This window comes from Stegodyphus dumicola, chromosome 3, assembly GCF_044657685.1.
Source record: "Stegodyphus dumicola isolate Sdum_Otavi_A_Nest chromosome 3, ASM4465768v1".
NCBI lineage: Eukaryota > Metazoa > Arthropoda > Arachnida > Araneae > Eresidae > Stegodyphus > Stegodyphus dumicola.
In genome coordinates this window covers 123,428,378-123,451,934 of record NC_140770.1, presented here as the reverse complement: position 1 = coordinate 123,451,934, position 23,557 = coordinate 123,428,378, and the positions used below count along the sequence as shown (strand labels likewise).

The 23,557-nt window shown below is 31.7% G+C and overlaps 1 protein-coding gene across 3 annotated transcripts in view; it reads left to right on the top strand.

Annotated features, from left to right (window-relative positions):
- Positions 1 to 4,517: 4,517 nt before the first annotated feature.
- LOC118182623 (zinc metalloproteinase-disintegrin-like jararhagin) overlaps positions 4,518 to 23,557 on the top strand; it is a 162,261-nt gene continuing 143,221 nt past the window's right edge. For all 3 annotated transcript variants that reach the window (XR_015040256.1, XM_085813273.1, XM_085813272.1), the window contains exon 1: positions 4,518 to 4,643. Coding sequence is in view for 2 of the 3 variants with exons in the window: in XM_085813273.1 (XP_085669399.1) it covers positions 4,523 to 4,643 (121 nt within the window). In the remaining variant the exon portion in view is untranslated. The remainder of the gene's footprint in view (positions 4,644 to 23,557) is intronic.

Genomic DNA, 23,557 nt, shown 5'->3' with positions numbered 1-23,557 from the left:
GAATTGAACCCCTGTCTAAGTGTTGTGGAAATGACGAAACGTGTTACGATCGCAAGTGGGAAAGTGTCAAAAAGCTTTGTATTGTATGTAAACCTAATTTAAAGCCAATAATTGTATCTAAGCCTATTTTAAAGTAACAGAATATAGCAATGATGAATTCTAGCTAATGTGGTAGCCTCTTTTCATGCAAGAAATATCATAAAATCCTCGCTAATATATCCAGAGCTGTGGAAGAGAAAATGTCAATGTACGAATGTTGAAAATACATTTTAAAGAGATGTTGCAACGCGTCTTTTTACAATACGATAGTTTAATTTTCAATAGTTCTTTATATTATTTAGTCAGTAAAATATCTTGTTTTATAATTACGCTATAAAACATAAAATTGTAAAAAAAGGAAGTATAAATACATTATAAAAGATAATAAAAAATGTGTTATAAATACACTACATAAAGAATAATGAAAAATATATTCTCGAGAAAATGAATTTAATGGATAGCACAAAACAGCTAATAGATGCTGTTACGAAGCTTTTAACGATACGAATGCGTAGTTCGAAAGGCGAGTAATAACTTGACGATTCTTGTTCGAACGCTAATTTTGTTTCGACGAGTTTGCATCAGTGGTAAATTTGATCTTGATTTGGATACAAAAAAATCATGACGATATCTTTCATTTATATTTAATGAAAGCACCAAAATATATCACAGCAATACAGACACATCGCAACGGCGAACTACAGTTACATAATGTAAAAACAGAGAAAAATTCTTTTGGGGCAACCGCGCCCTCTATACTATGAAAAGTTCTAACAGATGCAAGGAACCAAACGTATTAGATATTGTAAGGGAAGAAAATATGAAAAAGTGAAAAAAATTCATAATTTTTTAAAAAATTGAAATGATTCGGATTTATTTAGCAGTAGAGATAGATATGGCCTTTTGAACAAAAAATGTGTAGTGTAAATGCACCATTTAATAGAAAGAAATAGTCAAGAAATAAAATAAATAATAGAGAATAATAATAAAAGAACCTCCGAAATATGTAGTAAATACACTATAGAACAGAAAAATACTAAATATTTTGCACTGTAAATATGCTATAAAATAAATAATAAAAAATAGTATAAGTACACTGTTTTTTTTACAATTTTTTTCATAATCGGTGCACAGATAATTAGAATCTTTCTGTGCATTTTTTTAAACCTTGAAGAGAACAAAAAATACCATGTTTCTTTAAAATGATACTCTTAATTGCAAAAATAGGAGAAAAAAAAAAAAAAAAAAAAAAAAGAAGAAATGAAAAGAAAACCATTATTTCTTTCATTTTGCATTTTTATTTGAATCATCTTTTAAAGTAAACTTTCACAAAAATATTAAATTTAAAAAATATTAGTTTACGTAGAAGGTAACTCATTATTAATTTCTATTTCCTTTCCTCCAATTATGAAAGTTTTCCATTTGAAATATCTAGTAATTTAACAGCCTTGATTTTATCTCCACTTTTAAGTTAGGAAAAAAAATATCAACTGAAGTAGCAATTGAAGAGAATGTACAGATAATTAAAATTTAATTATCTTCTCTTGGAGTAATTTTGTCATTTGTGCAATGCAAAACTGCAAAAGTTTAAAATTTAATTAGGTACTTTCTTTTCATAATCACCAATGGTTTAAAATTTCATTTGTTAAAAATGCGTTTATTGGTTTTCTCATTAAAATCTAGTTAGCAAAACTCTGAACTAATAATATGAAAATATGTGCTTATCCATAATTAAATGTATTGGTAAAAGTACAAAAGACACGAATTTGGTTTTCTTATTCATATAATCTTACTGTTTCGAGTCGATAAAAATTTTCATGGTTTAATGAAAATTTACAATACGAGAACAGTTCTAGTTGTTGTATTTAAATCATGCTGGCTCAGTGGTGCCCAACCGTTTCGGGAAGTGCCACTACTTAAAAAAAATTATGCGTGCTGCTTCCACCTTTTCGAACATACTAAAAAATATAAAAACAATTGTATTTATGGGCTGATTATGGGAATTTCACGCAAGTAGCGGATATGTTTTGTCACATAAGTCTGAGTAGTGGACATTTCAGAAGTAATAGTATAATAAATAAAATAAAAGTACATACTTAGGTTTTATTGTTCATAAACATTTATAAAGGTTCAATAAGTTTTATGTATAAATAAAAATGAATAACTTGAAACATTTAATTCTAAATGACTAATAGATAATCAGTGCTTAATTAAAATGGCTTTTGAATATGCAGTCTTTTTAATAAGTCATCTATATTGATGGGTGCGTACTGGTTCGTAATGGATTGAATGCACAAGTCGATAAAAAGTTAATAAAATTTTTCATATCGGAAGATATAAAACAAAATGCTGAAATTTCCACAGAGATATTCATACAATATTACAATATCTCACAGTAGTTATATTTCAAACTGCTAAAATGTTATATAGAACACAATTCAAAGCAAAGAAAGCTAATCCGATCTCACCGCGAATTCGCTCCAGTCAACAACAAGCATTAAGTAAACAACTGGACTGAGATGTTTTTAATCCAGCTTTTATAAGCTTTTTAATCATGCACGAGAACAATCTGGTCATTTTTATTTCTCGAGTTTTCTGGAAAGCAAAAGACTACAATTACGAAATATCTATTTATTAAATGTTAAATGCGGGTGCCCCTGTATTTTAACTTCCCGGCGTTGCTTTCTCTTCAAATAAGTTTCGTTCTGCATTTCACAGGGATACAAAACATATTTAATTAATTCTACTAAAAATAGCTAAATAAATACAAAATCCGTAACACTGCCCCCTTCCCAAGGACTGCACGTCCCGGGCAGTACAGTCACTGGACAGGAAGCTAAACTTACAACTAAGGCATAAATGCAATAATAAACATTACATTACAATAACAAACAAAAAAAATTGTAATAAGTAACAAATCAAGTACTAAAAAAATACTAAATACAAATCAAATCAAATACAAAGTTAGAAACAAAAAGGACCATGGTCTTTCACTATTTACAATTATATACACTACGTTCTATGGCCATAGTAAAAAGCTAACCTGTCGTACTGAAAGACTTTAGGTTTAGAATTCGATGACTTAGGATCCGAACCACGACATCGTTCAGTCTGTTTAGGACTGTGTACGAACCATCCCAAGATGACTGCAGTTTCGGACAGAGTCCTTTCCGTCGAGTCGGATTCCACAACCACACCTTGTCTCCGTTGAATCCAGTAGCTCTCGTGTCTCGTGTCGTATTGGATTTTCATCTTCTCCGTTATCATTGTTGATTTCAGAGGTATTTCAGAGGTACGTGGTTCGTTTCCCAGCGAAGGCGTTGCTCATTTTTCATCTCTTCTGCTTCCAAAAATCCTAATGTCTCTACAGTGGCGCCCGAACTAAAAGGGTTGCGGATGATGATTCTCCACACCCAGGATTTGGCGATTGGGTCCCCTAAAAACCCCAGTCGCCCTTTAGAAAGGGAAGTATATAAGGTATTTCTCCCACTTTCCTAGCGTGCCTTCGTGGTTTAGTGGTTCTGCACGCTGGGCCGGTATTCCAGAGGTTCGTGGTTCGATTCCCGGCGAGGGCAAAAGAGTCATTCATTCGTATCAATAATAATGCATCTAAGAAAGTTTCAAAAATAATACTTTGCAAAATATATGTCAAACAAGAAGGGTGCGTAACATGATAAAATACTAGCACATAATCCTGACTTTCCATCGCAATCTCAACAATGAGCATAGACACGTATGAGCGATTCGCAGCAATGTTTCATTACTTAAGCAGTACTTTGCAGTAAGAACATGATTTTTGATGTTATAAACGACTTTAAAGATCCCAGTTTAAAGTTTTCGACGTTTACATTACGTTACCATCCATCGGATCCGTCTCCAGTATAAATCCGCGGGCAATGCAGTTAGCGCCCTACATGTGTTAAACATATTAATAGTTCAAATCAAAATATACATTTATTTAATAAATTAAAAAAGAATTTTAATTTATTAAATAAACGTATATTTTGATTGGAACACTTTTAACACTTTCAGTATCTTATAGATTATCTTTATGAGCCTTTTGTAAGGTGAAATCTTTGAAATTCTTGTACCGCAAATCTTGAGGGAAATAAAAAGTAATCCTATTGCTTAATTTTATCAAGGAAAGGAAATTTTACCTTATGCAAACAGAAGTATATTTTTTTAACTATACCGACTTTGTAAAAATAAATTAGGACTGATGAAAAACTTAGTTAAATACTCTCTCCTGCGTTAAAGTGAATGGGAATTTAAAAACATCCTAGTGTATTGGTCTTCTGAAGGCAATGTATTTTGAGTTGCCATTCTCTGGCATCAAAAAGTCAATTTTGTTTTTGCACTAAGCTCTCCAATTGTCAAAATTATTCAATTTTGCCTTGATAAAGTAGTGAGTAGTATAACGTAAGCCGCGGTATAGCTCATTTCAGATGGGACAGACCCTAATTATGACGTCACGAAAGTGAAAATGATACTTCCTCTCTCGACAGTCGCTGTCCACAGATCCATTGCTTGTCTTGCCATGTGTCTGACTGTGACATTTCTTCTCTGTTTTTGCCAGTTTTGTTGGAGTGTCCCTGGAGATGCTGGTAAGCGTAATTTCCGATTCATTTATGTGATTTTAGAAGATTGTGAAAATGGCGTACCATTTTAGCCTAAATGTTTTTCCTAAAAAACTGCCCATTTTATAAAAATATTTTGACGCACTGAAAAATTACTTTTTAAATATACTTCAACTTTAAGGATGAAAAGAAAACATTTCTTTTGTGTTACTTAAAGATGCATTCTTTTTTGAATAATACAATCTTTAGTTATTTTCTTAATCACATTTTTAAAAATTACTTTTGAAATATTAAGCTCATATATATGTTGCTAATTTCAGTCTCGTCCGCACGATTCTATAGAAATATATATGTAAGATTTTATGTTGCTTAACCAGTTGTTATGAGTTGAACCTTTGCTATAATTTCTTCTTTCTGTAGTTCTAACCCGAAGGCAAATTGTTATTGTGCATTTAAACCGAGAGTTTGAATGTTTCGTGTGAGAGCTTTTGGCAGCCTGATCTTGCTGTTACTGACTATCGCCAGCTCTAACAACATTATTCCGGCTTCAGCAGCTTGCAAGAAAATGACGTTTAAAATACACGCCCTTAATTATCTTGAGCCAGTTTAGGTAGTCGATTTTTGAGTATGTAATCTCAGACTATGTTAAGGATATTTAAACTTAAATTTATCTTACGTTAATTTAATTACCCGTAATAATGGAGATTTATCTCACTCACAAGCATTTCATTTAAGAGTTAAATAAAAATGTCATTTATAAATAAAGAGTTATAAAGCCTGTTCATTTAAGATTAAATAAAAAGATTATTTTAACCTTCGTAAAACTTGTCATTACTTCAGACTACAGCGATGACTCGCTTCCAGTCTAGTAGTCTGCAGGGCATTAACATAAGCTTTACGACATATGGATGTGGTGATGTGTGGTGGACTGTAGGATGTTAACATAAGCTTAAAGACAGATCGGTATAGATAGGGATATGTGAACTGTGGTCGACACCCATTATTTAACAAATAGTCGTAGCAAAGCATTGAAAAAATATCTTTTAATCCATTCCTTAATTTTAATGCTGGAAAGTAAATATTTATTTGGTTTTACTTCAAGAAATATTCCTTAAAACATATGAGCATATTTTATGCAAAATGTAATCAACGTATCTAGTTCAGGAACGTTATTTTAATGAGAGGCGCTTTATCCTTGAAAACGCGTTCTAATCAAAGCAGATTGTACTAGATATAGACTCTGATGACATTACTTACCGACTGTCAGTGAATTATTAGGAATCATGGAAGTAATTTTTGTTGTTTCTGCTAACTGCACAGATTTTGCTTAATAAGTGTGTGGTAATACCTTCATGAAAAGACATCTAAGAAACTACTTGAAAGGACAGCACGTTTAAATATATTTAAAGTATTTACATTTTTAACAAATAAGTTAGTATGAACTGAATTAACTTACATTTTTATTTACGTCTTTCTCGTCTTCGTTCTTTTACTGCATCTTGAGTCCAACTAATCTAATTGCCAACTCACAAAATGAAAAATAAAACATTAAAAGAATTATGCGATGAGCAATCTGTACGACATCTAGTATTAAACATTGGCACTACATCATTCGGCCATCCTGCACTCGTCTGGTCCTCCAGGCGACACTGCAAATAAAAAAAAAAAGACAAAAGCAAAACAAGAAAGATAATAAAAATAAAAGTAATGTTTTTAGAGTCCTGATCGTCTCTCAGTTTCAAGAATGAGAAAATGAGCGAACATCATCTTCAAGCTGCATCTGCCATAGAAACAGTAGTTAACGTCTTTAACCGTAGTTTCTTCGTCTTTAGGCATCCTCTCGTTCTTCTTTTAGGCGTCTCTCTTTTTCGTCGTTAAGCGTCTTTCCTTTCGTCTTAAGAGCGTAATCCCCGGTTTTGTTTTTTTTTTTTTTTTAAGTTTTCGTCTTTATACAAAAATATCTAATTTACTTCTTTTTCTTCTTCAATTTTCTTCTCTCTGTATTAGTCCTAGGAATTAATTGTTCCATGATTTTAGAAATTTAACGCATGTCGTCGTACAGTTGGGACCTTCGTGACTTCCTTCTATGACTAACGTCGTAAGTATTCCCTCCTTTAACTTTAGTTATTCTGTACGGTCCAAGGTATTTTTGTTTTAATTTCAAATGTGGACCAAATTGTGTTCTTTTTATAGCTACCAAATCTTCGACTCTGTAAGGTCTTCGTTCTCTTCTCCTTAAATTGTATGTCTTCCTATTTTCTTCCTGAATTTAAATAACTGTTGCTTTGCATGTTTTCTAAGTTCTTCTCTTTTAGCTTCAAAATTCGCTTGAAATTCAGCTTCGATTATTTTAATCAACTGATCAATACCTTTAGCATTCCTTTTTGTCCCCAAAGGGTGTGGTATCTATACTTCGCTGGTACGTCGAGTTAATATCCTGCTGCAGTTCATTTGTGTGTCTGTACCACTGAGCCGGATTTTCTAAAGATAACTTTGAAAGAACTGATATGATAGTCTGATTGATACGTTCGACTTAACCGTTGGCTCTAGGCAAGCCGGTAGTAATCAGATGATGCTTAATGTTCTCTTTAGAACAATAATCGGCAAATTCACTGGAGGTGAATGCTGTACCTGTATCCTGGGAAGGACTGCCAAATACAGCCTTCTACAACTCCAACTTCGCTATGACATCAGCATATGTTGTGGACTTCGTCAGATAAACCCATAAAAATTTAGTAAATGCATCGATAACCACTAAAATGTACTTATAATTTTTATGTGTACTCTCCAAAGGTCCGGGGTGTACACACATACATCTTCTTTCTGTAAAGGATGTAGGAGACCTTCTTTCTTTCCTTTCTTAAAGTTCACAAGAATACAGTGAACACAATTTGATATGATATTTTCTACTTTCTGTCTTAGTTTAGGGATAAAATAATATTTCTTGATGTTTTCTTAGTATATTTGACTCCTGAATGTGCTTTCTCATGAGCATTTCTTATTATTTCTATTTGCATACTTTCAGGCACAACCACAACCACTAATTCTTTACCATCAACAAATTTAAGTAAAATTCCATTTCTGTCGCAGTAATCTTCATAACTAGAAATTTTAAACAATTCTTTAATCGCTTTTATTAAGCTATCCTTATCCTGGGCCGATTTTCACTTTGGTAAGATGTTATCTACAAAAACACAAAGAATATTTATGGGGGATCTACTTAGGGCGTTGACGTGAGCCATCCTAGCATCAGAGCGATGCTCAATCACATAATTAAATTCTTGTAGTAATAAAGTCCAACGAGCAATACGAGTTGATAAGTAACGTTTCGAAATAGTCTTTTCGAATTCAGAACAGTCAGTAACAATTTTAAAAGAAATTCCCAACAGGTACACAACAAAATTTCTTTAATGGTTCTATGATTGCTATAGCTTTAAGATCGTAACTAGAGTATTTCTTTTTCGCGTCTGCGGTCTTTTTACTGATGAAATAGGTAGGGTGGAAACTATTATCGTTTGGAGACCTCTGCATTAAAATTGCTCCATATCCCTCTAACCTAGCGTCAGTGTGCAATTCAGTCTCATAACTGAGGTTATAGATTCCTAAGACAGGCTTTTCAGCTAATAATGACTTTAACCGATTGAAAGAATTTCTTTCCTCCTTGTCAAATTTAAACTTACGATCTTTTTTCAAGAGATCATTCAAAGGCTTAGCAATAATAGAATATTTTGGAATAAACTTCCTGAAATATCCGATGAGTCCAAGAAAACTATGAATTTGTTTCAATTCTGGAAAATTAAGGACCGCTTTCGTTTTTAAAGTGGATGGAAAAATTCTACCTTCTTCGGTAACAAGACCCAAGAATTCGATTCGCTTCCTCAAAAAATGAGATTTCTTATAATTAATCTCGAGTTCGTATTCGCTAGTAAGCTTTAAGACCTGTTCGCGCCGTTCGATTCCTTCTTCAATGGAGGACGACAAGATTATTACGTCATATATATACCACAAAACAATACCATCATTAATTAAAGGTCGGAAAATAGTGTTTATGTACCTCTGAAATACAGCCGGGGAATTGAATAGACCAAAAGAAACTTTGAGAAATTGATATTGACCTTTGTGTGTTACAAATGATGTATACTTCCTGCTATCCTTGCTTACATCAACATGAGAAAACCCATTTTTAAGATCAATCTTACTAAACACATGTGATCCCTGTAACTGATCAAGAATATCTTCAATTAATGGAAATGGAAACCTGTCCTTTACTATTACTTTATTCAACCTCCTATAATCAATACATAAACGAAGTGTTCCATCTTTCTTTTTAACATCTACAACTGGGCTACAATATTCTGAAGAACTAGGCTCTACTATTCCTTCTGCTAACCATTCAGCTACTTGAGCTTCAAAAATTCCTTTTTCTGAAAATGGCAACCTACGAGGCTGATGAAATATAGGTTCATTAACTTTTACCGAAAGGTTCATTTCTATGTTTGTTGTTTTAGTTTTACACGGTACATAACTCGAAACTAATTGTTGCACCTTATCTCTGAAAATATTTGGAACATCAGATTCAATATTTACTTCGGTTTCGTCACAAATTAAATCAACTGGAAGAATAAAAGAAGTATTTATTTCTTTTATGCACTGAGATTTGTTTCTAATCGTAACTCTATTTTCATTTATTAGAGTTTCACCCTGCATTAACACATCAGGTCCTACGATGACGTCACAAGGCATAACATCATTTCCATTACACAAATGTCAGCATTATACTTAAAGTCATCAATTTGAATACATTCTTTAAAACAGCTTAATGGTTCTACTCGGCATTTTCCAAACCCCATCAAAGTATAATTCGAAGGACGTAAATATTCAACATTTAATTTATCAAAAATAGACTTTCTAAGCAATGTTGCTTGACTCCCAGTGTCTATTAATGATTTTACCGTTAAATTACCAATCATTATCATTTTGTTCAATTTCGATTCAAAATTGACATTTAAAGTGGCTATTTCTGATTTCGAATTTCTTTTAGAACATTCCAAAGCTTTACGACCAAAAGCTTCACATTTAAAACAATTAATTCCCTTATCTTTATGAATACAGTTTTTAGAAATATGATTTTTCAAACCACAATTAAAACAAAATTTATTGTTACGACTTTCATTATATTTCCTATCAGATTTACCATCATTCTTCAATTTGCTTTTAGTCATATTTTCGTCTTTTGAGTTATTTTATCATTAAAATCATATTTCGTTTTCGTTCTATCAAAAAAAGCACCTTTACTTTTTGCAAAATCGCCTTTCATTACCTTCGTACACTTCGAGTTTTTCTTTAAATTCAATTAAGTTTTTGCATCCGTATAGTATAATTTTGTTTTCGTGCCTATCATTTATTCCATTTATAACATACTTCGCAGCGTCATCTATTTTCCCAAAATTACATAATTATTTCACTTTTAAGAAATATTCTTGAGCTGATTCAATATTTTTCATTTTCCTTTGACTTAATAACTCATGTAAATTAGTAGAATTTATTTCAAAAGAAAATTCGTCAATAAAAGCTTTCCTTAATTTTGGCCATGAATTGAGTTTCGGTTCTGTTCGGACAAATAATGCTGCGTTCCCGCCAAGCCATCGTTTGGCGAAGATAAATTTTTGTAAATCCGACAAATTAAACAAGTATTCTCTAAATGTCCTACCCATCGAATAACATTTTCATGCGATTCTGCATTAAACTTTTTAATGGTACTTTCTATATTAGAATAATTAATTTTAACACTCTGAATTATAGAATTTCCAGTAGTACATTTTTAAAAGCATAATCACGCTGTACAGAAGAATCAAAGTTAATTTTCTTATCAAAAATATTGCGCTGCATTGAAAATCGTTTTCACTTCTTTTATTTATTAATACTTCTGTTTCCGATTCATCGGGCCCACCAGCGGCCGAACGGTAAAGTCGCTGAACACTGGCAGTTTGGTCCGAGGTTCGGATCCCGCGAACGGGCTGGCTGCATGAGTGTTTTCGTGGTTTTCCCCATGTGTAACGTGTATACGAGCCCGTTTTTCTTAGAAAGTCCTCGACGAAGACATCCCTCCCATTAGGCAGATAGTCCTAGTGTGCTTTGCCATAATTAAATACACCACCACCACCGATTCATCGGAGCTAAATGTTTCGGCGCCATTTACATTTTCAGCTAGAGTTTCAATATCACATAATGAAAATAAAATTCTTTTCGCTATTTCTGATTTATTGCTGTCAAATGAGATACTTAGAATATTAGAAACTTTAACTAGGTCATTAAATGAAAAGTTTTCTTCGACATCTTTTAATTTCTTTTGAAATTCATCACTATCTGAAGCAAAGTCAAAACCAGAAAAGTTTCTAATTCTTTTACTGTTAGATCTGTCACCGTCTATATTGAAAATAAATTTATGTAAAGTTCTAATTTTATCTGCTTTACAATTCTTTGAAGCAACGTTGATTTGTTTTATTTTACTTAGAATCATTGTCAAATATGGAAACAAAATCTACACACCTTCTATCTTCGAAGTGTTTTCAACATGTAATCTTACGTAGAATTTCAGTAATTGCTTGAAGTTTTCTATAATCCCACTTCTGATATAATACGAGTATGTGGTAGTACCTTCTTGAAAACGACATCTAAGAAACTAGGAAACTACTTGAAAGAGCAGCACGTTTAATTAAAGTATTTACATTTTTAACAAATAAGTTAGTATGAACTGAATGAACTTCTTCAATACATTTTTATTTACGTCTTTATCGTCGTCGTTCTTTTATTGCATCTTAAATCCAACTCATCTGATTACCAACTCACAAATCTAAAAATAAAACATTAAAAGAATTATACGATGAGCAATCTGTACGGCATCTGGTATTCAACATTGGCATTTATGGGCGCAGCTTGTACTTCATACCAATACACAACCGGCCAATATTTTATAAATAAGAAAAAGATTGCTGATCTTCAAATAAATTTATCTCCTCCAAAATGATCGTCAGGGAAACTTGTACGATTTTTCCAATGTTTCTTGGTTATCCGAACACTTTAGAGGCGTTAGAGCTAAACTTCCGAAAAGTACATTTAATATTAGATTTAATATCCGAAACGTTTTCAAATGTGTGTGTTTTCATGGCCATCTTAAATTTCAGAAAAAGGAAAAAAAATAGTTGATGATAAATCAGGAGAATATGATAAGTTATTCAGCAGTGCAGTCGAATGCTAACAAGATTCTGTTGTTGAGACAATGCTGTATGCGGCCTAGAATTATCGTGTAAAAGGAAACATTACACAGAATCAGAAATTTTCCTCCTAACTCACTTTGTAAGATATTTTTCCCTCCTTCTTGGCATGCCTTCGTGGTGTGGCGGTTTGCACGCTGGGCGCGTATGCAGAGGTCCGCAGTTCGATTCCCGGAGAAGGCGTTGCTAATTTTTCATCTTGCCTTCTTCCCAAAAAAAAGGCCTAATCTCTCTACAACTTTATTATGTTTCTTAATCGAAAAAGCACCTTATTGTAAATTGAAAAATTCATTGATTTTCAGGAACAAATTGTGTTTGAACAAGTCTTTTGTAATAAAAAAAAAATTAATCAACATCACCTTAGGCTTTGGTTTCGATATCAGTGCTTTTTCTTGTATGGGAAAAAATGGTCCTTTCCTGCGAACTTTAGTCTTTTTGCTTCTGGGTCATATTGTAGACACCAGATCTTATCTCCCGCTATGATACACTTTAAGAAATTGGTTGTTCATTCTCGTAGTAATCAACAAATCTTCATTGAAAGCTTTTCTGTCTTCTTTTTACTGTTCTGCCAAAGTCCGAAGCACAAATCAAGAACTTTCCTCATTTTCAGATTTTCAATTAAAATTTACCTATAGCTTTCGTTGCTTATCCCAATCATGTCTGAACGCTGCTGAGGTGGTACAAGTCTATCAGCTTTTACCAAAGAACGAATTTTCTCCACATTTTTCTCATTATTTCATAATAAATGTATTCATAATATAATATTCCATAATATAATAACAAAGCCATTATTACAAAGGAAAAAAATTATGAAAAATTACTTTTACTTTTCTTGGTTTCCATTAATCGTAGGTGCGTTTCGTCTCAACCAAGAAAAATTAAGAAATTTTACAAATGTGAAAATTATAAACAGCTTCATTTAAAAGCGTAGCAAAAGTAACGTCAAAAACAATAAATAAAGGAAAATTAGGAATTTTCAGTTTGATTAAATAACATCCATTTTTAAACAAATACTCGAAGCATATGAAATGCAGTCTTGGCATTTACTTTTTTTTTTTTTTTTTTTTTTTTTTTTTTTTTTTGTTCATTACACAGTATATGTGAACACATATAGTCAAGATATTTTTTCGAGTTTGGATTTTAGACTCGGTTAATTTATAAGCAGAATTTCATATATAACATTTAAGTAATTAAATGGAAATGAAGTTTAATTACTTTTACGAAAAGGTATATTATACTATCAAACGGAAAAATCTTCGAACTAAATTATTTTTTTGGGGAGGGGGCACTAATTCTAGCAAATGAGGTATTTTTTGAATTTTTATTCAGCAGAACTTTGAGTAAAGATGGCTGCCTAGAAACTCGATTCTTTCCAATAAGGTTCTTGTTTTCAAGTTACCGAATGCGATTTATTAAATTAAATTAAAACTAGGGGAATTAAACCGCTTTGTTACGAAATAATGATGACATCAAAATTTCAGATTCTTACAATTATCCTTGAAGCTAATTAATTCTAGCATTCCCAGATCAAAAAACTAATAGCCTTGGCATCTCTAATTTTATTAAAATAAGAAATTTCATCCGAATGAAATACGAACAAAACGCATTAGTGCTCTTTCCTTATTTCCATCAATGCGTTTATCTAAATATCTATTTTAAATTAATTTTGGTTTTTATAGATGCAAATATATTCTCTTCTGATATTAATTTCGTGTTTAGCAATAGCAATTCTCAGAACTTTAAAGATCTTTTGCAGTCTTTTAAACATACTAAACTTAATTAGCATTTGTTTGGTTTCATAATTATGGAGCACAAAGTTCTTTGAACTTTTGAGTAATTTTATAAAACTAATTATTCCGTGTAGAAAGAGTGCGCTCATCATAATGATGAATTAATTTAAGATGCTATGGGAAATATTACATAATTATGTAATAAACTGCAGACAGGAAGCATAAAGAATGAAACCAATGGAAATTCTGCCGAATTAGAGAAAACGACACCTTCGATGCATATTATAGAAGAAAGTTAGTTTTCAATAAAGACGGCAAAGAAGCTTTAGACTAAAGATATGCAACTATTTTAAACAGCCAGATATTCTTATTAGGTAATTAAGGTCTATGAGACAAAAAAAAAAAAAAAAAAAAAAAAAAAAACTATTGTGCAGGTAGATACTTACAAAAGACAAAACTATTTGCAAATATATTTTGTTAACTAAATTTAGAATATAATTATTCATAATAAAGGTTTAATAATGTTTTTTGGGGAAGGAAGGATAAAAATTCATTTAACCGAAAATAAAATTATAGCGCTGATCTGTAATCCTATTTGAAATACAACATCTTGCGAAAATGTATTTTCATAGAGATAAGCACCTCTAAATGCTAGCATATCACTAGTATATGACTTTAATTAAACATATTTCACTAGTTGTAAGTCATTCGCAAAATTACACGCTGAATGTTTAAAACACCTCGAAAGAAATCTCTTCAGGGTGTTAACTGCTTACATTTCGCGGAAATGATGTCCGGGCAAATGAAAAAGAATAGCTCTTTGGTAAAAATATTAGTTGTAAATTTCGTGGAGAAGTGATTCGGTAAACCAACGCACAGCTACATCTTAAATTAATTAAGCCTTTTATTTATTAAATAAATGCACAAGCTTCCACGTGATGTTAATTTATAATGGAAAATTTGCGTAATAAATTTTACTCTACCACTTGGCATTGCTGAGATATGATGTTCAACACTTGGATTTTCTGGGAGATTAAGTCTTGAACTGTTAGATATTTTCTTCTTCCTTGTCGCATGCCTTCGTAGTGTGATTGAAAATACGTCCGACTAGCAATCGGGACCCTGAACGTTTTACATTTTTCATATTTCAATACATAATTCAAACACATAAATTTTTCAAGATTATTATTTCATTTCAGTTTGAAGTTGAAATATTTCTTGCCCTGATACACTTGCCATCTGGCATGGATACTAAATGCACAATAGCGTAACCTAACATAAAGTCCAAATCTTTTACAAAATCTCCACCAAAGGAGACCTCAAAAGACCTCATGTTTATAATCTCAAACGAAAAGGAAAAGTATTCGAAAATGCATCATTTAGTTTGTTGGAAATTAATTCAATGTTTTGCATTTGCTATATAATATTGCAGTACTACAGAAGATTTAATTATCTGCATTAAAAGGAACTGCTTTCTTTGCAGATTTTCGAAAGGAAATTGTTTCGCATGCACATTATATATTTGAAAAACCACAGGCAAATTCTTTCACAAGATGCAGCAGAATTAAAGGAAATAACTGTCTGGGTTTAGTAGTTTTATTCGCTTTGTAGGGATGTGTATTTATTTTAACTAACAATTTAAGGGGGCATATGACATAAAAATTTTCAAATATTCAAATTTTCAGTTTTGGGCTAAAAAAATAAAGTAGCCTGAGACGATTCCAAAAATATATAATTTAACTATGTTTAGAAATTTTAAGACCGAAATCTTTCATTAAAATGTGTAACAAAGCCCACCAGTTTAGAAGGGTCAGATGTCTGGTGTGGCAGCAATAAAGCTATATAAGCTGGTAAAAAGCATGTTCATACACAGACTTTGTTAGAACCTGTTTTTTTATTAGCACAGACTTTGTTAGAACCTGTTTTTTTATTAGCTGAGAAGAAGTCGTTAGAAGTGTCTCTGACAAAAAAATTACTGTAAAATTGCATTCATGGAAGAAGTCAAAACCCACCGCTTAGCCGGTAAAGTGGTTAGCGACGGTGACTACCGTACCGAAAAGCCCGTGTTCGAATCTCATGTTCGTCTCTGCCGTAGGTACGTTTGCTTATTGCTGGTTCAAGTGGCTTAATTGCATTCATCTGCTGCTACAAGCTTCGAAGGGGGTTTTTAAGTTACGGAATCTCGCTGAGCCCTTTAGGCTAGATTTTATCACTTGTTAATATTTCAACTTTTAGTTTCAATTATCTGACTTTCAGTTACCACTCAAGCAGAGGCGAAGTTTGTTAGTGTCGAGTTGACGCATTGCGAATTTTTCAAAGATTTAATAAAGGGTACTTTAACCCTTCTCCTGTGTAGTTTCCTGCTACTCCAGTATACAGACAGAAAATCATTCACTGGACTCTACAACTCATCTAAATATATTAAGTAACTGCTAACTCTCCCTGTTTTACCGGAAAACACTCGGTTTTTCATAACATCTCTCAGAACACCAAACATCCCGGTTTTTAATTTTTAGCTTTTACTAAGACTACTAAGGAAAATGTTTCCTAGCAATAAATGAAATTTATTGCATTAATGTAATTTAAACTGAGCCAGTTCCAGTCCCCCACATTTAGTGATTTTCAGCATAGTTTTTCTTATTAAATTTCCTTTGCCCGAATTGTCTTAATCTTCTGCAGATATTTGTAGCACATTTGAAAAAGATTCAACCAATGTTTAATTAGTTAATATTTGTATTTGAGTTTTTATATCAGTGTATGATATATTACAAGGTTAATTGATACAATTGTAAGTACATCAGTTTTTAATTTTATTTTCAAGGTATTTTAAATATTTTGATAAATAAACGTTTTTTTTTTTTTTTTTTTTTTTTTTCCTAATCCGAATTTTGTTACCCTTTAAGTGTAAGAAACTCTTAGAATTAGACAACGTACATAACACTTAAAATATGCCACATAAATATATTTTACATTGGAAAATTATGATCTAACTAGTTCGATAACCTGAAACATGCCTTATAAATTGAATTTAAGTCAGTTTGGTAGTCTTCTGAAAAAGTGTTGCCACACAGCTCGAAAATCTTCCGGGATTTCCCAGTTTTAGCGTTAGAATCTCCCAGATTTTCGTATTTCAAAGTTGGCAGCTATGAATTAATGTGTATCAGTTTTAAGGGTATACACCTATCAATCATAAAATATGAAAAACCGGGAGGTTCTCGAGCAAAAACCCGAGAGTTTCCGAGATATTTTGGAGCTGTGCAACTAAAATACTTAATTTGAAACTAAGATCTACGATATAGGTATATTATGCAAAGAGTTTCGCTTTCGTGGGGGAAAAAGGAAGGATCAATTTAATATATTTAAGTGTCAATAAGCCAAAATGGAAGAAACAAATAATAATTTTATATATTTATATGCATACATACATATATATATATATATATATATATTTAAACAAATTTAAATTTAATTTTTAACAAATACGTATAAAAGTAAAAAAGTAAATTTAAATCCTAAAAAAAAAAGGAAAAGAGCAAAAATAATTTATATATCCAAATATTGCACAATATATATGCATACATAGTATATATTTGCTCCAACCTATTGGGATTCATAACACATGCTCCAGCACAAATACATTATAGCACAAATACATTTGTTCCAGCGGCATCGAAAACCAATAAATTTACTCCGGCACATTAGAACGCTTACTGCAACACATTTGAAGACATTTAAATATGTTTTAGCATATTGGAACAATGTATATATGCTTGGTCGAGTGCATTGACATACAAATAAACTTTCTCCAGTGCTCCTGACAAGTATTGGTACAAATCCTACAAATATCTGGAGAATAACCCTTTTAATAATCTGTCAATGTGTACAGTAAAATGCATTATCATAAAATAGTGTCTCAGTGCTTGCAGGGAAAATACCTCCAAACGTTAGAAGGAGAACACAGCTGTCATAAATTGTCATAGCGTCACATATGGATAGCCGTGAATTGCCTTGAAATGCTGACTATAGAATCATACTGATACAAGAAAACACAAGTGCCAGATAAAATGATTCTGGCATAACAGAATCTGTTTTTGATCACTCAATGTCAAGTTTTTTTCATTCAGAAGCACTTTGATCAAAATGTGGCATCGCGCCAGATAACTGAATAATACTTCAATTGCATTTAAACTACAACACCAACTACTCAGTCCTGGATGACTGTCGCTTCAGATATTTTTTTAAAGAAAATATCCTCTAAATTCATATACTACAAGTTTCTCTTATATAATATAATTTTTCTGCTAACGTTTGAAAACGAGTATGTTCCACACAGAACACTGCAAATATGCGTATTACTAACACTAGGCGCCAAACATTAACATTTTCTGTAACAATTTATAATTTATGCCATTGCAAGGAAACAATTATTATTGCAGTTCCTTTAATCAGTAGTGTGTATTTTTCCTTGCTAAATGGTATAGTAGGGTAATAATAATATACCCAAACTTGATATATACAAATATTTCTTGAGGTTTCGATGCATCTAGACTAAATTTCTTGTCTGAAAAGTTTCCGAAATATCTGAAAAGACTTCCCAATACATATTTCATCATTATTTTATGTACGAGTAAATCCGCATAGTTCAAAGTACTACTCCAAAGGTCATTTGTAGAGTTTCCTATAACCTTATAATTATTTCTTAGTTTTAAATGACACAAATAAAGAAAATAGATGCAGAAGAATAAAAGGTAAGTCCAAGTTTCTGCGATCTTCCTGTCATAGGATATAAGCAATGTACGTACGGAGTGTAAATGTAATTCAGCATCGTATAATCAAAATGTTTATGATCTAGGTTTAAAATTCCCTTAGGTTTACGAATAGATTTAATATGCCAATTACGCCTTTCCGATTTTATTTAAAAATATAGTTCTCTGTCTAGTAAGCATGCAGCAGTTTTCACTTTACAATAAGCAAGTTTTAAGGAACGTCAAGATTTAGACTCGAAAAACAGTAACAGCTCTCTTGGGACAAGGTTAAGCACGTTTTATGGTTATGTAATCCTACGTCAAAACTTGTACTCTCATCTAAATAAATACTTCGCTTAATGACGCTCAACTTTTAATTAAATCTCCAATAATCTCTCAATTATATTTTTAGAAAAGAGTATCAAGTCCGATTAAAATTTTTATTTTAGAGCTAAGCAATCCAATGGGCCAGGCAAAAGGACAAATTAAATGCGTTTTATAAGATATTTCACATTAAAATCTTTAGGTATGTGTAATCTGTTCAATTCCATATTGAAGGAAAAATATTTGCCGTGATAAAACTTGTGAGATGTTAACAATTTCGTCATCTTTGAAGACATAAGAAAGTATTTAGAGTTTTTATTTAAAAGTTCTGCCCGAATTCCTAACATGCAAGTTGCATCACTACTATTATCCAGTATTTTATGGTTCAGTAACTGCTATAAGGCGATAAGTTTTGAATCTGCCACCACTAGTTTGTAGGTAGGCTATCGGGGTGGCGCAATGAATGGTTACAGGTTAAAACATTGCGGACGAAAGCGATGATTTTTATTTTTAGCATGATATTTCCGGCGATAATGTTATCGACGATGACGATATTTTTGAACCGCTTTTATTATACCTGCGAAGTTTATTTGCAGTGATGATAATTTGCATCCCTATGTTTTAAAACTACGATGCTTTCTCCTCGCTTTATTTCTCACAGGACCAGTCCTAAATTTCTCACAGGACACCCAAATGATAGCATTCATGATTTAAAATATGTTTACACTGCAACCGATTATGTTTGTTTTATAATCTGTTGATTTGTTTTCATTGCCTTTAAATATGTCAGTTAAAAGATCAAGGGACATCTTTTCTGTTTTATTTTAATCTACTGCATTTTATCCTAATCTCTTCCACTCTACTCTTCTACTTTATTCCATTGTATTGTATATTATTCTACTTTACTCTGTGGGATTTCTCTTGATCTGGTAATGTTATTTAGTCCAATAAACAGAACTTAGAAAGTAAAGGCACTCTCTTGTACTACAATATAACCACAACTCGTGGAGATGCAAATAAATCTAACAGTACAATTTTAATCAAATGTTGAATAGTAGTCAAGGACTACATAATTAAATACTACTAGAAGCTGGCTTACTAACTCTACTCGAGTGTCAGAATTAAAACGTCGGCAGCGAGAAAACGCGCAGCTGAGTAATTAGAACTATCAGAGGTGGCAGGAAACCAGACTTTTCGATATGGCAAGTGAGATAAATCCCCATTTCACCCTTTTTAAAAAATTCAGGATCAGTATAAAATCCAAAAGCACGATAGAAAGTCACGTGACAGTGATTGATGTATGAAGAAGTTATGTGACAAAAGAAGTCCTTTAAAACACAAATTGAAGCACAGTTTATACCATTTATACCGTTTACTCGTATGCACGATGCATTGGCAATTAATTGGCACGATAATGATTTTATCACGATGCATTGGAAATTAATTACGCTTACTGCAAAGAACAAGAATTTTTTCAATTTTATTACAGTTTAATGCTACTGTTATTTTGAAACATTATTATGTCGATTTCTAAAGAATAAACCCTGCTAAAATACTTTTATATTACTTCAAGACTGCTAAATCTTAAATGAAAACTTAAAATGAAAATTCTGTATTAAAAATATAATGATCTAAAGAATCATACGAGATACTGCTATTACAGTTTTCAATAAAGACTTATTGCTTTACGAATTTTCACAACCGTAACTTTTAAATAACGAGGAAAATGGCTAAGTTTTATGTAGGGAAACGAATTTTTTATGATCTTCTATCGAGCAGAGTTACTATATAATACTTATACAGAGGGATATGGTTATTTATTTTCATATGCTTATCGACGTGAAGGACAAACTATCTGTGTTCCATTAAATTTTTTAAGTATTAAATTTAATAAAGGTTACTATGTTTCTGTCTCTGAATAATGGCCATTCATAAACACATGCAATCTGTATTTTCACATTAAAAAATGAAACTGTGTAATATAATTTAACATTTACTACATTTTATAGTCTGAATTTATGGAAAGTTGCATTTCTTATGATATTTACAGCTAAAGAAATAAAGGAATATGAAAAACATATATATATATATATATACACGATATACGAGTTAGTTAGAAGTGCAGTAAGATTCACAATTTTCATCACAAAAAATTATGCTTTTTTCTACAGAAAGTAATATATTACTCATTGCGTTATAATAATGTTCTCTCCATCTCTGCTTAGTCACTAATAAGGAAGTTTTCCTTATATCGAACAATAATACCAGATTTTCGTTTGTTTGCCACTTAGTCTTTCTAACTGTAGACAGATGATTGCAAAGATTTACTACATGCCTATTAGTACTGTTATTAGGGAAGTCTAATCTGGAGTCCAGGACTACGCAAAACGAGTCCCTATAAGTTTTCGATACAGAGGTTAATTCTTCTCGAGCATGCTTCGTACGTAGATAAATGTGTTTTAGAACTTTCGGTTTCACAATATCCATCAGGGCGCTACAAACTATTCGGAAATATACAGGATTCTCCAAACTGTTCTGCATTAAGCCATGTGCCTCGGCAGAAGCTGGTGAATATTTTGTTTTTTAGCCTTTTTAAGTTGTAAATCTTGGTTCATTATTTCACATATTGTTGCCAGAGATATATTTCCAAACTTTTCCACTGATTTCTGCGTCGGCGGATTTTATCTTGTTGCTAAAGATTTAACTTTAGAAACGTGAGAAACAGTACGTACCTTTTTCAGGTATTCGTTTGGCGTCTTCTTTCCATATAGAAGTAATAATTGACGGTTTTCCCTTTCCGGTTGATAACGTTGCTTATTTTGCACTTCGAAATTTTAATACCATGCATTTCATTGGAAAGTGCAAAAACATATCCTTGAATCCATAGTTTCTTTACACGCGACATTTTGAAAGAAGAGTAAATTTAAGAGTACTTTTTAAAATTATTTTTTAAGTGCTCCGCCATTACGCACTACACGGAAAGGGAGGGATGTTCCGTGCACAACGTTTTCAAGGAAACCGGCTCGTATCCTCTTTTACATATGGGAAAAACCACGAAAACAGACATGCAGTCAGCCCTTTCGCCGAAAATCGAACCGAACTATCAGTGTTCAGCGGTTTTTGCTGCTCGGCCGCTAATGGCAAATTTAAGAAACGGAGACGATATTTCTCTCTTAAAATAATAAGCTGTTGCCAGAAAACTTTGTTTTAAAACATTTGCGTTCTTTTCTATATCTATAAGTCATTCTAAAAATGTGTAAACATCCTTTGTATTAACTAACGCATTGTCAAGATATCGTTTAATGGAAATTTAAATATTTATAAATTTTTCTGGTTTATTTTAATTGTATCAGGAAAGCTATTCATTAGGAAAGAAATACACAAAGTACAATTCCTCACAGTAATTAAAGGCAGCCATTTGCAAAACATTAAGAAATCTGACGCCTCTCCGATTAAATCCATTATCAATTATGTTATTAAGTAAACAACATTTCACATTTTTCATCTTAAATTTCTCGTAATTAAATGAAGCAATTAATCATCATACGTTTCAATATTTTTCGAATAAGTAAAATGAGCATTTTCCATTTCTTTAAGATTAATTTGTTTTCATAGGATATGCTATTTATTTAACATTTGTCTTTTACGTTTCGTTCGTAATATATAATAACAGTAAGATGGTGATTTTCTTAATTCGTCCAACAATATATACAATTATTCCGGAAATAAACGTAAATAAAATCACTTGCAATCAAGAAGAAAGTTAAGTTGAGGTACAAGTGAGCAAAACCTCGAATTATATACTTCGTTCAACTCGAGAAATTTTTGTTGTGAATGTATGAAGTAAAAAAATTTTTCGGGCCGATAATTTTAAGACATAAGTTATGTTGACTATTTTTGAAAATTAATAAATATTTTAGAGGTCCTTGAATCGCAGGACATCAGTTACTTCCGACGTACGTTGTTCTTTATTTTTCAAACCAAAGACCTTTATTTTTCAAATTAAAGACACAAACATATTTAATTAATTTAATATCCAAAGTAAAATGTTTCTAGACAGCCTTCCCCTAAATTTCTTATACATTTTATTTTCACTAACTATTTCAGTACATTTATACTGTAACGAATACAATACACAAATTAAATGGACTATTTCGTACTTCCTTTACATTCTTGAGTTCATTTTTTTTGGGGGGGGGGGACGTGTGTACATGTAAAACATCAGAAATGTGATTCCAAACATTTTCAGTATGCAGCACTCTTGGTGTATTGAAAATTTTCTCCGGCGTCTAGTGTTAGAAATAACAAAGCTAATTATTACAAAACGCATGTGATGCACTTACGCTATGTAGATTAAAAATAAATGAAACAGGTATTTGAAATTCAGAAACAATTTATATAAAATGCGCTGAACAAGGTACGTTTCGAACTATCATATAATTGAATAAATGATGTGAAATTGAAAGAAGGAACATCCTTTTTGAACTGCACATGTTTTAAATGTTTAGAATAAAAAAGAGAGCACAGCCGCCTTTCACTTGTTCGTTCTCGAAGACTTTCTGTATTAGATGGAATCTCGATACATTACTTTTTCCTTTCTCTTTCCACTTTTTTATTTAATTTGTTTCTCAGAGGACAATGAAAAAACGATGAATGGGAGTTATATTAAGTTAGAAAAAATTATAAATAAGTTAGTAATAAAATACAATATATTATTTCTTGAATCCATTATATTAAAAAATGATATTATTAAAATTATTATATTAATATTAATATTATTACTATTATTAATATTATTCTTCATATATTGCTTTCAAATAGCTAGTTTACTCATCAATAGCACAGAGATTAAACTAAAGATAAATGTC